Source organism: Euprymna scolopes, chromosome 29 (genome assembly GCF_053919585.1).
Source record: "Euprymna scolopes isolate OS-2025 chromosome 29, ASM5391958v1, whole genome shotgun sequence".
Lineage (NCBI taxonomy): Eukaryota > Metazoa > Mollusca > Cephalopoda > Sepiida > Sepiolidae > Euprymna > Euprymna scolopes.
The window spans coordinates 237501-261463 of NC_136510.1; the positions used below are offsets into that span (position 1 = coordinate 237501).

General features: G+C 34.9%; 1 protein-coding gene across 1 annotated transcript in view; it reads right to left on the bottom strand.

Annotated features, from left to right (window-relative positions):
- The window catches only part of LOC145252422 (S-crystallin SL11-like), a 137411-nt gene that overhangs the window by 1361 nt on the left and 112087 nt on the right, over positions 1 to 23963 (bottom strand). The window contains exons 2-4 of the mRNA XM_080111816.1: positions 21469 to 21564; positions 5415 to 5530; positions 3509 to 3619 (exon numbers count right to left, since the gene is read on the bottom strand). Of these exons, the coding sequence (XP_079967942.1) occupies positions 3509 to 3619; positions 5415 to 5530; positions 21469 to 21564 (323 nt within the window). The remainder of the gene's footprint in view (positions 1 to 3508; positions 3620 to 5414; positions 5531 to 21468; positions 21565 to 23963) is intronic.

Consider the following 23963-nt stretch of genomic DNA (forward strand, 5'->3'; position numbering starts at 1 on the left):
TTCTCTGTTGCTAAAGTTTCCACATTTTTACAAAAAGTATTTATAGGAAAATTCCCAAAATTAAATTGTCGAATCCAATATATCCCAAAAAGATTTCCTAGATTTTAACATAAACAATTTTTAATATTTTTGTCGTATTGTTCGTATTGTTACATATGATATAAGTGATTAATTCACCTTCAAAATTTATTTTTTGGTAAAATTACCATTCTGGTTATTTTGCAAGACTTTAGCATGGTAGGTTTATTTAATCTCTTCCATGTATGCAAATTTATGGTAAATAATCTGATCCTGTATCTAACTGAAACATCACATTTTTATCTAATATTTTCACCAATACATATTTATGCATTCTTTTATCGTCCTTTTCGTTTTTATCTAGTGTGTTTTATCCTACTTTTAATTTTGCCATTTACTTTTTTTTTTATTTGGAACTCACCTTTTATCAAAACCTGAAGGCCACTCAAGGATAGGGGTTAATGAATGTTAGGTGGTAGTGCAGTAATCGTTAATGGGGTAAATTGGGTAAAATTTGATTATTTATGGGGACGACTCAACAAGAACTTTTTACATTGGATTTGAAGGTTACAGTGTTGTATTCAACCGAGAAGCAAGCCAGCGGAACAGTGAGCTACAGGCGGGCAGTTCTGGGAAATCGTTTATAGTGGTTGTAAATAGTCGACTTTTTATGTGAAAGTTTGGCAAGGGAGAACCATAAATTAGAATTCTGTCGAGCACTTGCAATGAAAATAACGATAGATCAAAGACAGGCTCACATCGTCTCTTCCGTGAAAAAGAGGTTGTAAGGAAGAGAAAAGGGCATCACCTATTAGGTTTCAAAGCCGGTTTTAAACTCCATCAAGGCTAAATAGGGCACGCCAATTAGTCCCTGCCCAGATATGGCAACAGTACTCTATTTTAGGACGTACCTGGGTTTTATACAGATAGAGAATTGCATCAGCAGTGAGATACCTACTGGAGCGGTAGAATGGTCCAACCATTTTTCCAACGACTTTGGCAACAGATTAGATGTATATGTTCCATTTCAGATGAGGAATAAAGGTTAGTTCCAGAGGCTTGTCAAGACATGAGACTTTCCCAAGATTAGAGCCATTCATTTCAATTAAGGCATGATGGGGTTCAGAACGATTATGATGAAAGGAGAGAAGCTTGGTTTCGATGAATTAAAATCAATCAGTCAACTTTCCCCATGTATTACGTTCTTAAGATCATAAGAGAGAGAATCAGAAAGATCTTGGTCACTGCTGTGTTGCCATAGATCGTGGTGTCTGTATGAATGACATAAGAATATGATTTGGGAGATCATTCATGAAGATCAGGAAAAGAGTTGGGTCCAGGATGGCACCTTTAGGGACGCCAGCATTAATACTATGAGTTTCTACTTTCTGCCGATCAACGAATACACTTATAAGCCTATCAGAGAAAAAGAGAATCCTGTGTGATATAACAGTTAGTACATCAGCTCTAGAGCTTGCAGAACGGAAACCATATTGCATGTCATTTAGCAGGCTATATTTGCAGAAGTGGTTGACTACTTCTCTGTTAATCACAGATTCCAGCAACTTATTCATGATGCACAGGAGACTGATTGGTTTGGAATGAAAAGGAGATGACCTATTTCCGGAATAAATTAAATACGGGCAGGCTGATAAAGTTTTCTAGGGTGTTGGAAAGCATTTCTCGTTAATACAACGTTTAAACAGCTTTGTAAGTATGGGAGTTAGTTCTGGTTGAAGTTTGACTATGACTGGAATGCCGTCATGGCTAGTTGCTTTACTAGAATCAAGGTTTTTGATAAGCTTGGTAGCATCACGCATGGATATTTGTATATTGCATACTGTGTTTTCAATCACAAGAGGAAAGATAGGGGTAGGCAACCCTGATCGGAAAAGGGGAGAATTTGCTATAAAGTTCTTGGCAAAGAATGTTGTTTTGTCAGATGCTGGCAAGATTACCTCAGGTTCATTGATAATGGTAAGGATAAAGAACACACTTCTGTTCAGGACCGCTGATCAACTACTTTAAACTTGATGTATTGAACATACGAATCTCTTGCATTCTTTATTATTCTTTTACAAAGGTTACCAACTGTCCTAAAGGTGGCTTTAGTCTCACAACATCTATTACATTGAAAGCAATGGAAATAGTGATTTCTGTGTGCAATTGCAGCGACACATTCTGGGGTGAACCGCGGCTACCTGTTAAGCTCTACAATGGGAGTTTTTATGTCCATTTCTGTCACGAGAAGACTTTTTTTTGTGGTATGAGCAGTCTTTACTCCAATGCAGGGCTCCGCACCAATAACATGGGCTTGGTGGTGACTTATTTTGATTTTCAGTGAATTATCTTTTCTGTGTGTGAGGGGAATAATGTCCTTTCTTTTTCATTTTATCTGAAGAATAGGTTTTTAAATGTTTATGTATCTTTCTTACCAGATTCTTCAATGTCTTTTGAATTCCTTTTAACGCTAATTACTCGTTAGTAGTCTTCCACCAACTTTTGTACTGTCAGGTTTGGTTTACTTTTTAATTTATACAGGTCTTCATACTTTCTAAAATACGAGGCGAAATTCTTGTTTCTGTCTGGGATGTAAATGAAATTGTCAATAGCGTTCCAGACTGGGTTTTGTTAAAATGCTGCTACTTCCTATAACTTAGTTTTATGTAGTGTGTAGTAATAAATCTGTTTTCTCTTGTTCTCCCAGTAGCATCTGTTTTTTTGCTGTTATTCCAGTAACAGTTTTGAAATCTTTCTTTCATTTTCTGATAGTGTTTACTCTGGTTCTGTTGTAGCTGGTATTTAAATAATTCAGTATGTTTTTCATCGTTTTATTTGCTGTTGCCAGAGTAGTTTGTTTTCGTTTGTTGTTTTTTTGCTACAAATCTAGTTTATATATCCATATTTGGGACAAAGTTAATTTTAAGCCCTCCATTCTTCATATTTTTCTCTTTATAGAAGAGGGAAGAAAAAATGAATATGGCTATCGGCGCATGAAAAAATAATTTATGATTTTCCTCGTAGTCATTTTCATTTCTTGACAATGAACACAATGTAGATCTTGCTATCGAGAAAACATTATCACCCATCTCTCTCTCTCTCGGTCTCTCTCTCTCTCTCTCTCTCTCTCTCAATTAACATTCATATTTTTTTTGGCAGAAAAGTTAGAATGAAGTCGTTTTTGTAACAACATTTAATTTTTTCTTTGAGTACAAACACAAAGGAAGAAATTAGAAATCCGAAAAGTCACTTTTTAATTCAACAACAAAAAATATCAACTTATGGAGAATTCATTTATGATTTTTTACCTGCTGAGCAATATTATTATCTTTTTTTAGTTGGTACAGCGAAATGAGAGTTGATGGTTTCTATGGTGGTTTGTAACATCTGCCCTTTTCTTTCTTAATTAAGTCTATTAAATATTTGAGTAAATAATTGCTTATATTTCTAAGCAGCAATTTTACTCATCTCCATTCCATTTTAAACTTACCGAGTCGCCAACAAAGTAGCCCTCTCCGCCGCAATTTGTTTTCAAGGTCTTCTCCATGTTTGTCAAGTATCTCGGAAGAATTGTCTCACGAAATGTCCGAGTCAACTTAGCCTGACGACAGATAAAAAGAAAAGACAAAATAGTTATAACATTTAATAAACAAATATCTTTTTCATTGACATTTTTTAATTATTTTAGAACTATTTGTTCAAGTGTTTGTATCTTTATGACAAATGGATTATTTACTGACGAAAGAACAATACCTATTGTACAGGATTTATTGAATTATTGGATGCCATGACGTTAACAAATGTTATTATTTACTATGAGGTAGTCTGAATTACGCGTTCATATCTTTCTCAACAGCATTCGTGCATAAATAGTTGAAACCAATCTGATCCCATACTCTGTGAAAATATCCATAAGACGACCTTTCACAAAGAAAAATTTTCTGTCCGCACGCGAATAGGTTTTCAACATAAGTTAGCATACAAGGTGCCAAACTTTTTTATGGGCACTTTTATTGATAGTACACACATGAAACTCTAGTCCCATTCGAAGTAATCTCCTCCGGCTGGAATGCATTTGTTTTCCCGTTCCAATAACTTCTGGAAGGCCACATAGAAGTCCTGTGTGAGCATGTCAATGACCCTCGTTACAGCCTCTTTCATTTCCTTAATTGTCTCATAGCGACAACTTCTAAGGTTTTTCTTGAGCTTAGAGAATAACCAAAAGTCACTGGGAGCAACGTCTCGACTATAGGGAGGGTGAGGAACTGTTTTGATGCCCATCTTGGTCAAATAGTATGTGGCAAGGATGGAGCATTCTTGGGACAAACTTCGTGTATATCTTCTGCATCTTCAATTCCTCATGAATAATTGTGTGTACAGTTCCCACACTGACATCAAACTGTGCACGTATTGTCTCTATAGACACACAACAGTCCTTAAACATGAAATTCTCTATTTGGCCAATCAATTCTGATGTTCTGAGTTTTTTACTCCTCCCACACCTCTCATCATCCCTCACAGACTCCCTGCCTTCTTTGAATCTCTGATGCCACTCCTAAATGATGCTCAATTCATGCAAGATTGTCCAAAATCTGTCTGAAGCATTCCATACGTTTCTGTGGCATTTTTTCAAGTTTAAAACAGATTTTTATTGCATATCGTACTTCTAAAGTGTCCTCATGTTCAGATTGTAGTTTTGAAATTCATCCATTGTGACAATCAGGCTTTAGTAGAGTGAATTCCTATTCCTGCTGTAGCTGTTCATTTGAACCTGAAATCATAGAAATTGGTCAGTCATCTCATAATATGCATAGTAATAATATACTGAATTTTCAAGAGTCTATGACAATTTTAAATGCCTATCCAAAAAATGTCTGGAAACTTATTGAAGGAACTTCATACATATTGGCTATTATCAGGAAGGGGTATCATGTAAACTTGACCTATGGTTAATGCTGAAGGTCACGAATTGAAAATTACAAGGCCAAGGCACCCATTTCTCATGAGAGTAATCACACAATAAACAAGCTTCATAAAATACATAAAAGTGTACAGTGACTAAAAACTGGGTCAGAATTGGGCCACTTTTATATTATATAGATATATATATGTGTGTGTGTGTGTGTGTGTGTGTGTGTGTGTGTGTGTGTGTGTGTGGTGTTTTATGTAAGCAAGAAGTCACAATTATTCACCACATATTTCTTTAACTTCTGGATGTTTTATGATTATTAAATTCTATGATATTATTTATTTAATTTTCTAGATTCAAGCATTTGCTTTTCTAATAATCAAAGAGAATTTATTAGTAAGTAAACAAAAGAAATATTTTTTATAAATATACAGCAAACAAACATAAACATGAGAAAAAATTGAATGAACGTAGGAATGTCTCTCACCTTTTTCTGTTCATCTTTTTCGTTGAGGGTTTTACCGAATTCCACGTGCAGATCATCGAATGTTTCCACGATGTAATCCGCCCACGCCTCGCTAAAAAGATCTTTTCCGGCCATTCCTGCAAAGATAACACCAAAATAACGATCATCGTGTATATATTTTAAATATAAAAAATTATTTCACCTTTAAAAGTCTCTTCATCTCTATGACACTGTCTGGTAATCACTAATAATAACCGACGAAAAATGATAAATAGATGATGTATGACGCTTAACACAACTATTAAATAACTTTATAATTTTTAAATGATAATGTGAAAACCACAGAATGCAAAATGATAACATTCATGTTTGCGAGGCGTTTTTTTTAATCTCTCAAACTGCCATAACCGACCACATTCAATGGGTAGATAGCTCTTTCTTTCTCTTCTTGGATGCAAGGGAGTTCACTCGATTTTTGCATACCGTTTAAGGATGAGCGCCCTACAGATACCTGTCCATCTACATTTGTATATTAGGCGCTGTATTCTAATAAACTGTTTCTCGATTTTATGATGTCAATTAAAACATTACGAAATATAAATGAATTAAAATGTATTACGTTAAGATTTTGCAGGTAATTCAATATCATCTAGAAGTTAAATGAGGTTTGTAAATAATAAAAGGCAGTGTAGGATGGGGTAAGGAGGATGAAAAAGGAAAAGAGATATGAAGAAGGTCCTACTGTCATATAAATTAGTGAGGAGTTATAGCATACGTGATTTGAATATAAACCTCCTTTGATTCACACCATTTTCGAATATCTTAATTAATCCATGAAATGTTTTATGGAAACAATCATTGATTGTCATGATTGCAAAAAGATTGTTTTTTTATTTTATTTCAGGAACGTGATATAATTTTGTTACACAAAATCGCCCATAAAAACTTCATTTGTGTTTGTGTGTGTTCACAAAAAAAATAATCTGTGAAAAGAGTTGTTGGCAACATCTTTATATCTGATCTCTGCCATCTCAACTATGGCTGCCTCAAATAACGAAGGTGATATCGAAATTGATTCAAATGACATGAGCTCCTATAAACACGATATATTGACAAGCAATTAATTTCACATGCATTTTAAATACTATATTGATAGTGATATCGACATTGATTCAAATGAAATGAGCTACTATAAACATAATATATTGACAAACAATTTATTTAAGATGAATTTCAAATATTATATATATATATATATATACATATATATATATATAGTATTCGAAATTCATCTGAAATAAATTGCTTGTCAATATATTACGTTTATAGCAGCTCATTTCATTCATATCACAGGGACTCGACAGAATCACCCAGTGGTTGACCTTATTTCCTGACTAGGGCGATGAACACCGTTCTTTTTCGCTCCCGCCGCATCTCATCCCTCTAAACTGGACACTATGGGGGTGCTTCAGTACCATATATGCCGGTGCAGTTGGACTGGGCTAACTTTGTCTAATGGGTTGAGGGTACTGGATTGACAGTTCCTGGCTGCTGTTTCCGACTGATAGTACAGGTGCCCTAACTCCTTGGTAGTGCTTAGAGTGGCTGCTCCATCAACAGTTGTATAATATCGGGATGATTGTAGTGCTATGTCCTGACTGGAAAGGTACCCTGCACTCATCCCCGATGGGCTTTCCTGAGGCCACAATTCTGTAGGTGAGGAAAGCTGATGGTTTACTTGTATTGCATGTCTGATATTCAGCACCCTCTCACTGACCCTAACTGAAACTTTTAAATTAAATAAAATGAAATGACAGCTCAAGCAAAAGTTACGTTTAAACCAGAACCAAACTCAAAGAAAACCAACCTGCCTCCTCCCTTGAGGCTTGCATTTATGAATATCCGCAGGCTTAGAACTAACTTAGATGATGTTGAATCATTTCTCCTTGATATATTATCATTAAATGAAACTAACCTACACTCCTCCATTCCCTCTAACCACCTTAATATGCCTGGTTATCTCCCACTCTGTCATAAGGACTCGGACAGACATATGCATAGGCTTGGAGTCTATATTCGTAACCCCCCTCCCCCCTGACTAGAGAAACAAAACTAGAATCAGACGATCAGGCCTTTGTGTGCTTCAGGCTAAACATGCAACATAATATTAGCTACTTGTATTTTCTCTACCGCTCTCCCTCAACCTAGGACTGTACCCTAATAAACAGTCTCTGACAGCATAGATATAACACTCTTTCGATACTAGCGCACAAGTACATGTATTTGGTGACTTCAATGTCCACCACAGTAACTGGCTTGGATTCTCTAATTACACAGACGTAGCTGGTAGCACAATACATAGCTTCTCTATATCTCATTCCCTATTTCAGTTGGTTACATTTCCGAAACGTTTCCCAGACCAGCAAGATCAACATGCTTCACTTCTAGATCTATTTCTGACAACGGTTCCCGATGATTGTGCAACAAATGCCCACAGCCCACTTGGAAATGCTGATCACGCCGTGATAATGGTAGAAATCACCTTAATTCTCGCTCTTTCCTTTGTACAGCATAATCAGAATGGCATCTATCCAGTTCTCCCATCCTTCACCAGGAGTGGTGTAGTTGAAGAGGATTTTGGACCATAGGTCTGATGAAGCAAAGCGTAAAATATCTTGACATCTCTATGCTTTTAGGCATTCTGCATCTCCCTGGAGAGGTCAGACCACCATTTGTTTTTTATTTGGCACACACAACACTGAACCTCACTCCATACAGAAGAGAAGTGGGCAGAAAAAGCTAGCCTATTCAGAGGTGAAGAGTTGAAAAGTTTCAAATAAGCTTTCTACTTTCTATCAATTTGAAGGTTAATTAGATTGGAATTATCAGCAAACTAATCTCGATGTCTGGGAACCTCCAATCCTTTTTGGTATATTGTATCTCTTACTATCTCCCAATCACAATCCGAGAAATCCACCTGGTTAGAAGCAGATTTCAAGGAACTTCATACGACTGGATCCTTCAATTTGGAGACATCAATATGCTTGGGCACTTTGACTCCATTGAAATGGCTTTTCTTGCGAATTAAAATTTTGAGTTTAGCTCTGATCATCAAATGATCAGTATCACAGTTGGCACTACGCATTACTCTAACTTTGGAAAATTTTCCAAGATCACCACATCTACACAGTATGTAATCAAGACATGTTTAGACTGGGGATCGAACCAGGTCTTCTTGTTTTTCAGGTGAGAAAAAGTGTTAGTGATAACAATATTTAGTGCACTGCAGAGATGGAAGAGCAGCAGATCATTTGAATTGACTCTGCCAATGCCATATGGACCCAGCTGAGACCAGGTTTCATTGAGCCGATCCATGCATTGAAGTCACCAAGAACCACCAAACTCAGTGATAACCGATCTAAGCATACGATAAAAGGAAGTAATATCGTCTTCAGACAAAGTAAAAAAGAACATTCATGTAATAACCAGCAGCAAAAGAAATTCTCAATCTCATTGCACGGTCAGTTATGCCAACTGGCTGCTCCATCTTGTCAATTAAGTTCTTAACTGCAAAGCCCACACCAGCCTTACGCCTCTCCTTTTCAAATCTACCAGACTAGAAGATCGTGTAGCCTGACTTACACTCAACCAGTTGATTCTCACCTGCGAAATGTATCTCAGAGAGTGCAGCAATGTCTACATTGTATCTTTGCAATTCTTTAGCCAAAATTGCAGTCTTCTGTTCTAGTCTTTTACCATTGTCAATAAGTGTTCTCATATTCCAGCAACAGAGCTGAAGTGAGTGTCGTTTAGAATAATATCCTTTTTTTCCTGTTTCTGCTAATATGAACAGCCGTCAGCCGAAGGTTGCTGACCAGCAGGTCAAAGGCAGCTTTGTTTCGGACGCATTTTCTTGTCCCCTCCCAAATTCTTGGGTGAGCAGTGCTATCCTGAAAAGGCTGCTCAGTCACAAAAAGCCCCACCAAGCACACAACTAAGTATTGTTGCAAAAAGCAATGTTAGGATAGGCGTTTGTCACCTGATCAGTTATTACATGCTTCCTGCCTGTCAAGCCTACATGCACCACAACTTTTCCATCGCCACAGGACTTTTTTTTGTTTATATATATATATATATTATTAGTAGTATTGTTTAGTTATTTAAACAAAAACAAAAAAACACAATGTGTCTACCAAAGAGTGCTCAATGTTTAGACAGAGCAATATGAATATGTTGAATATGAAAACTAGTGGCTACACATATGCAAATATGTTTCAGTGACCACACTGCTAGGGAAAATCACATCATCAGGCCAAGAATATCTCCGAAAGTATCAATCAAAAACATTACCTTTTTATATTAAAACCAATCTATAGGATTATATCATTTCCAAGGGTAAAAGGGGTAACCAGATAAAATAAGTGATCACATTATACAAATTGATGTGGGATCTCAAAATATAATTTTATAGTTATGCTTTTTTAGTTATCATTAAAACATCCGGCTCTACTTTTAGTGGTTATTTAAGGAATACGGATTTTAGAAGAATAAGTCTTATATCAGTGCAAAAACTATTATCAACGTTTTTTTTCATCTAAATTGATTATTAACGTTTTTTACATTTAAGTTGAGATAAAATCATACATATATAAATATGAACGCATATATATATATATATATATATATATATATATATATATATATATATATATATATATATATATACAAGTCTAGTTAAATACGACATATTTTCTTTTTTCTGAGCTATCATTGTAAAGTTACCATTAGCCGGGCAATCTTTTCGTTTCAGCAGGCAAGTTGTACGGAACAAAACCCAGTGATTTAATCGACCATATTCTATTCTATTCTGTACATTATATGCAAGTACTATTCAATATTTACATTCATCGGTTGAGATTATTAATCCCTTTCTTATTCATTAGCCTAGTTGTGTTTAAAATAGATAATACACGTTTAAAGCATAACATTACATATAAAACAGATGATTAAACGTTTAAAATAAATAAAATTACTATGAGATGATTGATTAACGATTGAAATAAGTAGTAAATAAAATAAAATATCTATGAGGTGGTTAATTTACGATTAAAAAAATTTAAAAGTGACTTTCAGTTAACTATATTCATTTTACTCGGTTTAGAATATGTATGCGCATACATATTCTAAACCGAGTAAATGCTCTATAATAATAAATACGAAATCTGCATAAATTAAAATATCTAATCGTATTGTACAAGCGGGCAATGCTGGGCGGCCTGCTTGCAGAAAACAAATTGAAGCAGTTGGAAGTGCATCCACAAAATTAAAAATTTAAAAAGTTCTTATAAAAAAGATGATCAACTTTCAAATTTCACACTTAGCTATATATACTATTTGTGTAGCATAAGCGTTTCGAAAGGAACTAAAATCCATTCTAGTTATTATTAGACAGAGTTATGTCCCTTTCAGTAAACAAATAATATGGTGGGAAAGACAGTAACAAAATCATCGACGAAATGAGATGAATGTAAAGAAAGTTCTGGACGTGGCCTTCAAGCGTATCCGATGATGAAGCCACATGTTGGGAGCGTGTTGTCAATTTTTTTAGTATTCTTCTCAGATCCACTCTCACTATGAGTGGTGGTATCTATAACGTTCTCATCTATCGACAACATATTTTTACTGGACACAACATGAAACTTGTTAGAACACCCATGGGCAATGGTATTCGTCCCTAACTCGACCTACCAAGTTGTAAAAAAAAATGCCTCTATCCGTTTCTGTTTTTTGTTCCGCCCACCCTCTTTCCCAACTCTATAAACTATTTGATATAGATTTAACACAATGCTACATCCAGTGATGAGAATTAAAATTCTTAGATTTTGAATTAATTTTTTTATTATTATTATTGTGAAAATAGTTTTAAAGCATATCAAATATTTTGAAACATTTAATGACGGGCTTATTCATTTTGATAAAATAAAATTAAGCTTTAAGTTGTCGTCATCTCATCGTCGTTATCATCATTATCATCATGAGTTTAACGTCCGTTTTACATGTTGGCATATGTTGGACTGCTTTAAAACTGACTTTCAAACTAAGCTATCTCTGCCCAAGTCTTTATTGTTCTTTCTCTCAAGTTTATATTTATCATTTCCTCCCAAGTTTTCCTTGGCCTTTCCCTGTGAACTGACCCTGCTATTTCAATTGTTCTACGTACTAATCTAATTATTCTTTCAACGTTGCTATAACATCTTCATATCTTCAAATCTTTCAATAACAAATAACTGCAAAGGATATACATTGCACTATGTTCTGTCCATAGTTTTACTCACATTTAACCACACATTCAAAACGCACCTGACTTCGAATTGCATAACTATTTTCTTATTTTTATTACCACTTTCTAAGATTCAGAGGTCAGTTACTCTAAACATCTAGCGTTTAGCACGAGAGTCTGTTGCAGTGAGTAGAGAGGAAGAGTGAAGGTTCCAATCGACCGTTCAAAGTAGACACAAACATAATGGTAATGATAACAAAAAAAAGAAAGAAAGAATGACAGACACTCGTTTAAAGACGATGGATATAGTGTTTTATTTACCAATAAAAACGGAAGTGGTAAATTTGTAGGGAATGGAGATCGTATAATAAGGATCAGTCCAAGTGAGACGATCAGTCGCTGGAAAAAAATAACTGAACGTCAGTGGGCTTTGGAACAAGTAGCTGGACGTCAGTGGGATCTAGAACCGGTAGCTGGACATCAGAGAGCACTGGGACAGATAGCTGGACGTCAGTGGACGCTGGAATGGGTAGTGGGACGCCAGCGAGCACTAGAATGAGGAGCCAAATGTCAGCAGGCTCTGGAACCTGGAAGCTGCAGGAACCGCTGGAATGAACCGGAGTTCGCTGATTGTAAAGGGTAGTCTCAAAAAGCAGGTAGTAGTATAGTAATAGTAGTAGTTGTTTGCATGCATGTAGTTTGTGGTAGAATAGCTCTGGAAAGGGCTGTTTGTAGTTAGCTCTTAAAAGGGCTGTATTGAACTACTCCTGTTACTGCTGCTGAGACTTTTTGGTTGCTGTGCTTGGTCGACTTAACTGGGTGTGTTAAAGTCACATTTCAAGATTCTTCCTGGATCCAAACTGAGTTGAGTTCCTATTTACTTGCCTCCCCAACAGGGGCAGAGTTATACACAGTTTTTAATGTTGAGAAAATATAGTTCCCCCAAAAGGGGTACTCTGGATTGAAGACACCGTAGAAGTGGTTTCTTTATGAAAGAGTGTTGATATAACATGCGTGCTCTTGGTAAACAAACACATGACTAAAATTAATTCCCAACTGAACTTGTCACAATCAAAAAACTTTTAGATGTATATGGATTGCGTTTATATTAAGTTTGGCTTGAAATCAAAAGTTTGCTCTTATTGTTTATTTGGAAAAGTCAAGTTTTATGTTTTTTCTCTCGTTTGTGGTTAAAACAAAAAGGGAGTCGTTAGTACGCATGCTTGTGATGTTTCAGTCACGTGACTGTTTTTGCCGACAAGCGTAGCCATTGTTTTTCTTTTTTTGTTTGAGTGGAAGCAGTGATCTGATACACATCACGAAAAATAAACTCTAATGTGTAATAATAATATTATTTTACTTATTTGATTGATGTACATGCCATAGAAAAATTGATCACATGCATGTAAACAAAATTTCACTAATTATCACGGTCTTAGATCAGTATGTCAGTTGTTAGGAGTGGTGTATCAATTTCAATCCTTAACTGGTTGGCCCACATCTTCAGTGGTCATCCTTTTGATTTATTTTCAATGAAATCTTCTTTATATAATTTCTTTACATAGATGAATTCTGGTAGTCAGGAAACACGTATAAACTAAGTTAATCTCTTTTATCGAATAAAGTTTTTTGTGGAGTTCTTATTATTACATCTGCATTTCTTCATTTATCTCGCTAATTAACCATAGTTCTTAAAATTTAATTTCAAAGACATTGAGCTTCCATCTATGCCCTGCCAATATAGTCAATGTGCCTCTTGCATATCCAACAATAGGAACTATCAATGCATTGGAAAAATTTAACTTCAGAGACTTTAGATATGTTTATGCTGTGTCAATTTTGTTAGATGTCCAAATATAGAACTTGCCATTCCTATTCTTTATTGTTAGAAAATAGTAAATATATATTTTTTGAGTCGGTATCTTGCGATTAATTCACCCATTAATTTAACTGGCAAACAAATGCATTCGTTTGAATTATATATTTAATATTTTAGCGGAGAGCGAGAAAGCGAAAGAACAAGAGAGAGAGAGAGAGAGAGAGAGAGAGAGAGAGAGAGAGAGAGAGAGAGAAGACTCGTGTCAGTTTTGGCTGAATGTATTCATCTATCTTTGCCATCAGTCTGTCTGTTTGTCCAACATGTAAGGCGGTCGGAGCCAGAAAGTCCCAGATTGGAAAGAAATGGAATTCCCCGTTATCTTTTGGGGGGAAGGGGTGGTAGTGGTCGCTGAATCAGAAGAAGAAAAAACATTTATTATCAAAAAGAAAAAGAAAATAAATAAAATGCTGTCGTCGAGCATCTACATCAACGAATTCCTTCGGCAGATTTGTTCCGTTGATAATAGCGAAACGTGAACATAACAAAAATGAAGGAAAAACTCAGCGACCTTCATTTTCTTCTTCTTCTTCTTCTTCTTCTTCTTTCTCGTCTTCTTCTTCTTCTTCTTCCGATTTTGCGTCTTTTTTTAATTGTTTTACTGAATCTAACGATGATGATGATGATGATGATGATGACGACTTTTCTTCTGCGAACATTCTGATGATGATTCTGATGATGACGACGACAAATTTTCTTCTGCGAACATTCTTCTGCTTGGGATTTTTCATCTTCTGTGAATTCTTCTTCTTCTTCTTCTTCTTCTTCTTCTTCTTATTATTATTATTATTATTATTATTTACTGACAAATTTTCACAAAAGTCAGTATCAGTGCTTGCTGGCAGACAATAACCAGCAGTGATCCCCTGGAGTCTCAACAGATTTCAAGCACGCCCCAGCTCTTTTCGATAACCAATACAAATCAATTTGCATTATGGCAACTGCGATTTATTATTCATTTCTTGCTCGCAACGATCGTTGGTCTTCGCTGGAATTTGAGTGGCGCTAAGCCTGCTCCTTGTCAATGCTTACTATCCTCGTCCTTTCCATCCTCCTTGAGTCACTCTCGTTAGTTTTCAGACAGACCAGAATGAGGGCTTTCTGTCAGTAAGTTTATAACTTGCTATTCTAGATAACTCCAACAATGTATAAATAGAATGATCAATGCTATTTAATAACATGTTTAGTTTACTAGAATTTTTATTTTTGTTTCAAATTTACTGACTTGAAATCTACAATAATTTGAGCTAAGAAAAACAAAATCATTCATTGCTTTACGTAGATGGGGTTTTCAGTCTGTATTATTTTCTTCTTGTTTTTTTTTTATTTCATAAAAATGTTTTTTATTCAGCTGCGAGGGGGTTAGACGTTAAAGGGCAGCTCGTTTATTTCTCAAACTCCTAATTCCTGATTTAGTGATTGTTAATAAAATGGTCCTTCACAGGCGCCGCTTGTATACTGGGAAATCTGCAAATCTGCACTTCGAACATGTGGACAAATGGTAGAAGCACAAACCATAAACATACTGGAAAATAAAAACCAAAATTTCTTTTGGGACATGGATGTACAAACAGATAAACTCATCCTATTAAGGAGACCGGATGTCATAATAATTAACATGCAAGCAGAGCACAGGATGAAGATAAAAACCCCACAAAAACGAAACAAATATGCGGAACTTGACAGAGAACAGAAGGGAATATGGAACATGAAGAAAATCAATATAATATCAATAATTGTAGGAGCACTAGGAACAGTTCCAAAGAACACTGATAATAGACTAGGAGAACTCGGAATCAAGGAGGACATTGCAACAATACAACAGGCGGTAATGCTGAAAAAAAAATGAAATCTTAAGGAAAACGAATATGAAAACTAATTCACACAGACCACAAACGTTGGCCTTCCATATGGAAACTGCAATAGAAGTAAAACTAAAAGTAAGCTGAATCTCAAATGGAACCAAGAAAAATAAAATTGGAAAATTGTAAATAAATTACCCTCCCCCTTACAAAAATGTATTGTCACACTAAATAGTAGTGAAGAGACAAGGAGGATGGAAAGACCGGGGGGGGAGCACTAACCAAATCTCCGCTGGATTATTGCGAAGAGGACTGAAACCATGAGGAGGCTTGTTGCCACCCAAATTCCAGTGAAGGCCAATGGTTGTTGTAAACGAGAAATCAATGATAAACGGCTGTTGCGATGATGTAAATTCATTTGCAAAAATTACCGATAGAGATGGAGAATACTTGAAATCTAGAGAAACTTGCCACTCAGACTTAAGGGAACACCACAGGTTGTTGGCAGAGAGTTATCTCTGATGATAGCCTATATAAGAACTCTTACTGAGTACAAAAAACATTATCATCATCATCATCATCATCAACACCACCACCACCACCTTTTAAAGGTATATAAGTGTTTGTTTTTTTAAGTTTGGACTTCATAACTTTTTATATCTCGTTCATAACGGCACTTATAAAGGAAAAAAAATATGAATAACAGAAGAAAATTAATTGAAAATTTACCGATCGGAGCCAATGCTTGTTCCACACCTTTTAAACGTAAATAAGTGTTTATTAAAAAAAAGTGTTAGGACTTCGTAACTTTTAATATCTTGTTCATAGCGGCATTTATAAAGAGAGAAAAGTGCCAGCCTAGTTCTTATAACATTTTTACATAATTCACGTACGTGCATCTCGAAGGACATAGAGATAATCTATTTCATATCAAAATGGATTAATGATTATTCATCTCCGAAGGGAAGGAAAAAAGAAAGAAAAACTGCTCGTAATAATTATAGAGACGGTGATTATGGTTATCATTATAATAATCACTTCAACTTATTGGAGGCAGCATATCTAAGGATAGTAAGTATCTGATGTCAAGCAACAGCAGTTTTAAATACCGGATTGACATCTGGCGGGATTTAATGGAGTTTCATGGCCAAAATGGCCCAGGTGAACATTTCTGAAATGGTATCTCAATAAAAATACCAGGGAAGGTAAACCTTAAACAAAACATTCAAATACGAGTGTTCAAAACTATCAAACTAAAAACGACGTAAGTGGGACCAGAACATCAACATCATGTGTAGGTCGCATGTCCAGCGGGGGAAAGAACGAGGCTTCCCAAGCCGTCATCCAGAGAAACACTCGAAACACTATCCCTAGAATAAATTGGACTAAAGCCTTAAATAAAATTGTAACGAAGTGTTATCTGAAGAGTGGCGTTCCTAATAGGCGATACAGAAAAAGAATGCACCAAATATGGAATGAACTCGGCCCGTTAAAAATAACAGAGCAAAAACTTGCAAGACAAGCCCGGGTAATAAGAACAAATGGATGGCTGTCTGCCCTTACAATTGAAGATCTGAAAAGAGAAATTAAGAAAGAGAGTGTGAATATCAATAAACATGATGGGGTTGATGAAGTGTCGGAGGTAGAAGGAGCTACTGAAACTGTCAATTAAAATATTCAACCTTTCAACAATCAGACTCTTTTCACAGAAACAGTTGTTAAACATGTTGAACATGGAAAGACAAAAGAAGAGATTGATATCTTCAAATTGGTAGATGAGAAGGTAAGAGCTGGCAATTTAGAACAACTGCCGAACCTCTGATTTCTGAATCGGAGAAGACTAAAATCTCGCACTACCAAGGTGAATGAAGCCCTGCCACTTTTACCAGTAAATAATTTATCACAGTGCATTAACATCAGTAAAGCTGCTGCTAATACTATATCAATGTTGCTTGGAGTGAGGAGGAAAAAAGAAGAAAAGGAATCCTGGTGACGGAAACGTCTAAATGGGCAAATAAAGCAACTTCGAAAGGACCTAAGCAGAGTACAAACTGCCGGAAACGGCAAACTCAAAAGTCAGAACGTATGTGATAAATTAAATCATAAATTTAACATACAACAAAAAGGTTTTCAATGTGTAAATGAAGAACTAAAACAGCGTATCACAGCTACAACTGCCAAAGTTAAACGCTACAAAGTGACAGAATCGATTAATATCGACAGAATAGACTGTTTGAGAATAACCAAAACCTTTTTTTTTTTAATCAACTAGAAAGAATTGAAAGACGGAAGGACGTTGTATCCAATGCTGATGAATCGCGTTTATTCTGGAAAGGCATTTGGGAAAAGGAAGGAAAACATCAAGACGATGCAGAATGGATCAAAGATATTGAAAGAGAGGTGTCCTCTAGAATGGAACAACAAATGAACATAACAGTCACCGTCGAAATACTGAAGGTGAAGTCTAAAAAACTTTCAAATTAAACAGTGCCGGGACCTGACGGAGGGATACTGGTTGAAAAACCTCTCAGCTCTTTACCCACTTCTAGTAACAATGCTAAACGACTGTTTGATGATGGGTAATTTGCCTGGTTGGCTGACAAAGGGAACTACAGTCCTGATTATGAAAGATAAGACAAAAGGGGGTGAAGTGACAAACTTTAAAGAATGTTGACAACAAGAGAGTATTCGGGGATACTGGAAGCGGATAAGATTAAGAACATGGAAACAGACAAAAACAAACACACACAAACAAACAAAAAAAATAGGTCACAGCCGAGTATAACAGAAGATTAAGGATTATTCTTAAATCACACTTACACAGTCAGAATGCAATATATGTCATCAAAGTCAGAGTAGTAGCTATCATTCGATATACAGCTGGTATACTTGGATAGAATGTAGATGAAGTGAAATGTTTGGACACAAAAAAACACGTAAAATGCTTACAATTTATGGGGCCTTTGCTAAGAAAGGGATGTAGATCTATTGTATCTACTTAAAAAGGGAGGAGAGAGAGAGAGAGAGAGAGAGAGAGAGAGAGAGAGAGAGAGAAACTACACAGTGTATTTTTTAAGAATACTGAATTTAGAGATAACGACAGCTGAAATTAGTTGATCAGGGGAGATCTTAAAAGATTTACTGAGAGCACATTAATGGCAGCTCAGGAACAAGCCACCCGCACTAGGTCCATCAAACATCGACAAAACTGCAGAATCACCGATGTGCAGAATGTGTAATGAAAGGGAAGAAACATTAGTGCATATTGTATCAGAACGCCCTATGATAGCCCAACATCAATATAAAAAAATGGAAACATGACAAAGTCGCTCGGATCCTAAATTGAAATATATGCAAAGTCTACGGATTAGACCACAATAAGAAATGGTATGAGCATAAACCAGAAGTGGTCCAGGAAGACGACAATGTCAAACTTCTTTGGGATATGCTCATACAGACTTATAAGGTCCTTGAACACTCCAGACCTGACATAATTTTTTACTAAATAAAAACAAGAGAACTTGCTCAATCATTGACGTAGCCTGCCTTTTCGATATCAGAGTTCAAGAGAAAGAACAAGAAAAAAAATACCAAGCTCTGAAATGGGAATTAGTTAGGCTCTGGAAATGTAAAGAAGTCAAGGTGATTTCCGTTGTAATTGGAACACTTAGGATCATAACGAAAATCCACCGTAAATGGCTTAATCAGATTGCAAGACGATGTCTTTTCCAATTTTACAAAAGACTTGACTGTTGGGAACAGCGAAAGTGTTAAGGTATAGCTTAAATATCTAAACCAAAACTGAGAAAAAAAAAAAATAAAAAAAAAAAATAAAAAAAATATTAGAAAGTTGGGACTGCCATGAAACAATAATAATAATACAATGCCAATACCTCGAACTGTAAGAAAGTTAAGGTGATTCCCATTGTAATTAAAACGCTTAGGATCATAACAAAAAGCCACTATAAATGGCTCTATGAATGTCTAAGAAGAGACAAGAAGAGTGGAAAGATCGAGGAGAGAGACCAATAAGAAGATCAACTGGGAACGTGCGGCAAATATTGGGACTATAAGGAGGCTTATTGCCACTTAAATCTCAGATAACCAATGGTGGCTATTAGTAAGAAATCAATGCTAAGCTGTTGTTGCGATAATGTAAAATCATTTGCAATTGTTATCAAAAGAAGTGGATAGAACTGGAAATATGAATAAACTTTTGTCACTCAAACCCCAGGAAACACCACTGATTATCGTCAGGGAGCAATCATTGATGATGACCTGTGTGAGAATCCCTAGTGAGTACAAACAAACAAACAAACAAACAAACAAACAAACAAACAAACAACAACAACAACAAAAACAACAACAACAACACAATAATAATAATAATAATAATAATAATAATAATAATAATAATAATAATATGCAAACTTTTGCAAGTTGAACATGCAAACAACTGACACAGACACAAACCGAGAAAGTATTGAAAAATCGTATGAGACATAATGGTTCAAACGCACAAACGCATCCAAGAAGATCGAGCGTGATAATAAACCTGCTAAATCTTAAATTTCATCGACCCAGCATTTACAGAGTGAAAATCAAGGGAACAAAAAAAAATAGAAGTTAGTACATTAAACTTACCGGGAAACTAAATAGAATATATGACATGAAGAAAATAACTGTAATACCAATAATTGTAGGAGTACTAGAAACAGTCCAGAAAAATTTTGCAAAAAGACTGATAAAAATTGGAATCAAAGGGAAGATTTAGAATATACAACGCCCAACAATGATTAAAAACAACTGAAGTTTTAAGGGAAATCACCGAATGTTAAAACTAACCCACATGATCAACAAACGCTAACGAGCCACGGATAAGTTGAAATCAGAAAAGGAGCTCCAACCAAAGCTCCACTAGAAGAGTATGAAAAATACTAGAACTTTGTGCGAGTTTACCACTCAAATTCTAGAGAAAACAAACGGTAGTTTTCGATAAAAAAATAAACGGTAAACGGCTGTTCTCATAGAGCAAAATGATTTGCAATGGGTATATAAAAAGTTGGAGAATGCTGAAAATCTGAGAAAACTCGTCGTTCAGACTCCAGAGAACATCACTGGTAATGACTCATTTGAAAACTCTCGTTGAGTGTATATATATATATATATATATATATATATATATATATATATATATATATATATATATATATATATATATATATATATATATTATATATAATTATATATATATATATATATATATATATATATATATATATATATATATATATATATATAGAACATCTACATTTTCAGAACTACAACAGAACTAATTCATGGTAGTATACCTTGTTCACATAAAGGACTCGATATGCTTTCAGATAGAGATTTATAATAATACTAAATAATTCTAGATAAATCAATCTCTCTAGCTTCACGTGTGTGAGAATTTTTTGGCCTGTGGAGGGTGTGGTCACGGATCGACTATGTGGTTAGTGGCTGTTGTATACTAGACAAACCATCTGGACTTGGTGAATTTGTGCATATATTTTCTGGGTTGTGATGTAGTATGCATTGTTAAAATTCCAAGTTTATTTACTGTTTTGTATTGGCTTGGATAAAAAAAGAAGCTTATAAGAGAAGAGTTCGGTGCATATGATTTGTACATTATGCTTTGGAAATATTTGTAGGGCATTTTTCTTTGCATTTCATATAACATATGTGGAATATTGGAGTGTTTTAAGTGAATTTATGTTGTATTTGACAGTTTCTTTTAGATATTGTGGCTTCAAATTCTGAATGTATATAGGAAGAAACCGATCATAATGTCTGCTTTTTATTTAATATGGCGTGAGTAAACATGTATGTAGACATTTTTGTGTATAATTTTGTGATCTACTTTGAAGGTAGGGATTAAAGTTGGATAATATTATAACTATGTATAGAAGTCGAGCTAGTTTTTTTTGTTTCATAGATTTTTGTCATTTTGATGCATTTTAAGGTCCAATCATCTAACATTTATTAAAGAGTAACAAATGTATCAGTATTGTGAATCCGCTCTGAATCTTTGATACTATAATTACTTTATAATATGAAATACTATATTTCACTCACCATACAGTCGTGCCACATATCGGGCTATGGTCAGGCTCTGTGGAAGTTTGTACTTGCCGTCGATTTCCAGAACTGGAAGTTGATTATTTGGCGTATCTGAAATAATAATAATAATAATAATAATAATATTTTTGTAGTGTGTGTGTCATCATAAACTGGCACCACACCAAATAAATGTGGGTCAAGAAGGATGGAAAGACCGAGGAGAGAAAGCACTATCAAACCTCCGCTAGTTGAATGCAAAGAGGACTGGGACCTAGGGGAGACTTATTGCCACCCAAATTGTTCTCAAAGAGCAATCTTTGATGATAGCTTGTGTGACTACTCCTAGTGAGTAAATAATAATAATAATAATAATAATAATAATAATAATAATAATAATAATAATAATACCTAAAAACTTTAACCACTAGGAAAAATCCCGAAAAACTTTGAAACAAGAATAAGAGAGGAATGTCTGAAAAGATTTAGCGTATAACAATAATGTAAATGGTTGAACTACCAAGGAAAACTCTTGAATACATAGACTGATATACATGAACTACAAACACTGGCCAGACATACAGAAACTGCTATAGAAGTGAAAATAAACAACATAAAACATCACATGGAATAAATAAACCTGAAACTGTATAATGATATGTTATCCGTTCCCCCCATAAGTGTTGGTATCAACTGGCACCACACCAAATAGGCGTGAAGGCTCAATGGGGATGAAAAGACCGAAGAGGGAAAGCACTAACCAGACCTCCACTGAATGAGTCCGAAGAGGACTGAGACCTTTGAGAGGCTTATTGCCACCCAAGTTCCAGTGAAGACTAATCAATGCTAAACTGCTTTTGCGGTAACGTAAATTCATTTGCAAAGGTCACCAAAAGAGATAGAGAGTATTGGAAATCTGGGGAGATTTGTTATCATTCAGACTCCAGAGAGCACCACAAGTTGTTCTCAAAGAGAAATCTTTGATGGCTTGTGTGAAAACTCTTATCGAATAATAATAATAATAATAATAATAATAATAATAATAATGATAATAATAATAATAATAATAATAATTTAATCAAATTATAAATGGAGAAAGGACATTGACAGAACAACCGAACCTAAATAATAAAAATACTGTTCTGCAGCAATATATAGGAAAAGCAACAATATCACAACAGAAATGGTGGATAGCTGAAATACGTGAACAAAAGATCTTCAGAAAATTGAAGAAGGGACAGAAATCTCTATATTAATAGGATAGCATGTGTGTTATTTATTTGGAGTGTCACACTCACATCCGAGTGACTGTAGTTTATTTGTTATAGACTTCCATTTCTTGTAATAAATAATTTTACCAAGAATTATTCAGAAGTTTTGATTTCGGTTTCGATTATAGCTGAAGGAACTCAAGTTATATATATATATATATATATATATATATATATATATATATATATTGTGTACAGAAAGTTGTTAGTTGAGACAGGTCATTGGTACCGTCGGTTTCAAGCCCGATAACAAGGCCCGTTCAAGGTATCCTCATCAAGCTGTTATCGGGCTTGAAACCGACGGTACCAATGACCTGTCTCAACTAACAACTTTCTGTACACAAAATATAAGTACGCTCTTAAAATTTGGATTTTCCTTTTAATTGAGCACTCTGCTGGAATTCTTTTTCCAAAAAAAACTAATCATATATATATATATATATATATATATATATATATATATATATATATATATATATATTTAAATAAATTTTGGTTTCGGTTTCGATTCAAGCTGATGCACTTAAGTCATATGGATATATTTTAAATTTTTGAAATCGCAACTTTATAATATATAAAAATCGATAGAACATTAACTCTATTATAATATATACGAAATCTGCAAGATTTAAAATATATTTAAGCGTACTTTACGACCGGGCGACGTCGGGCGTCCCTACTAGCTTGGATAAATATTTTTACAAAAGAGCTACAATAATATCAGAGCGCCTCCATTTACGTTAAACATCTACAGAATGCCGACATATTACATATAGATGAATCCCCCGTAGGTTCCGCTATCGAATATGAATGAAGTAGCACTTAAATGGATCCCAAGAAAAATATACACGCGACGGAAGAAATGGATGTTGGTTTTAAAAGTTCACGAACCAACATAAAGTACTAACACAAAACCTAAGAAAGAGGAATTAGCTAAGCGGATATACAAGCGTGGATGAGTAAAGAAAAAAGAATAAAACAAAAGCAAATCACGATAAGAAGATATCCCAAGCAACTACTGGGACGTGACGATTCTTAATATTTTTCCAATGATTGTATTTTACAAATTTTGTTTGGTAATTGTATTTTACAAATTTTGTTTGATAATTGTATTTTACAAATTTCTCTTAAGAAATTTTAAATAAATTCATATTTTATTATCTTTGCTTTCAATTTTTCGAATGAAGAAAAAATGAAATTCTGCATTTGTTTTCTTTCCCGTCCATATTATATGTTGAGTAA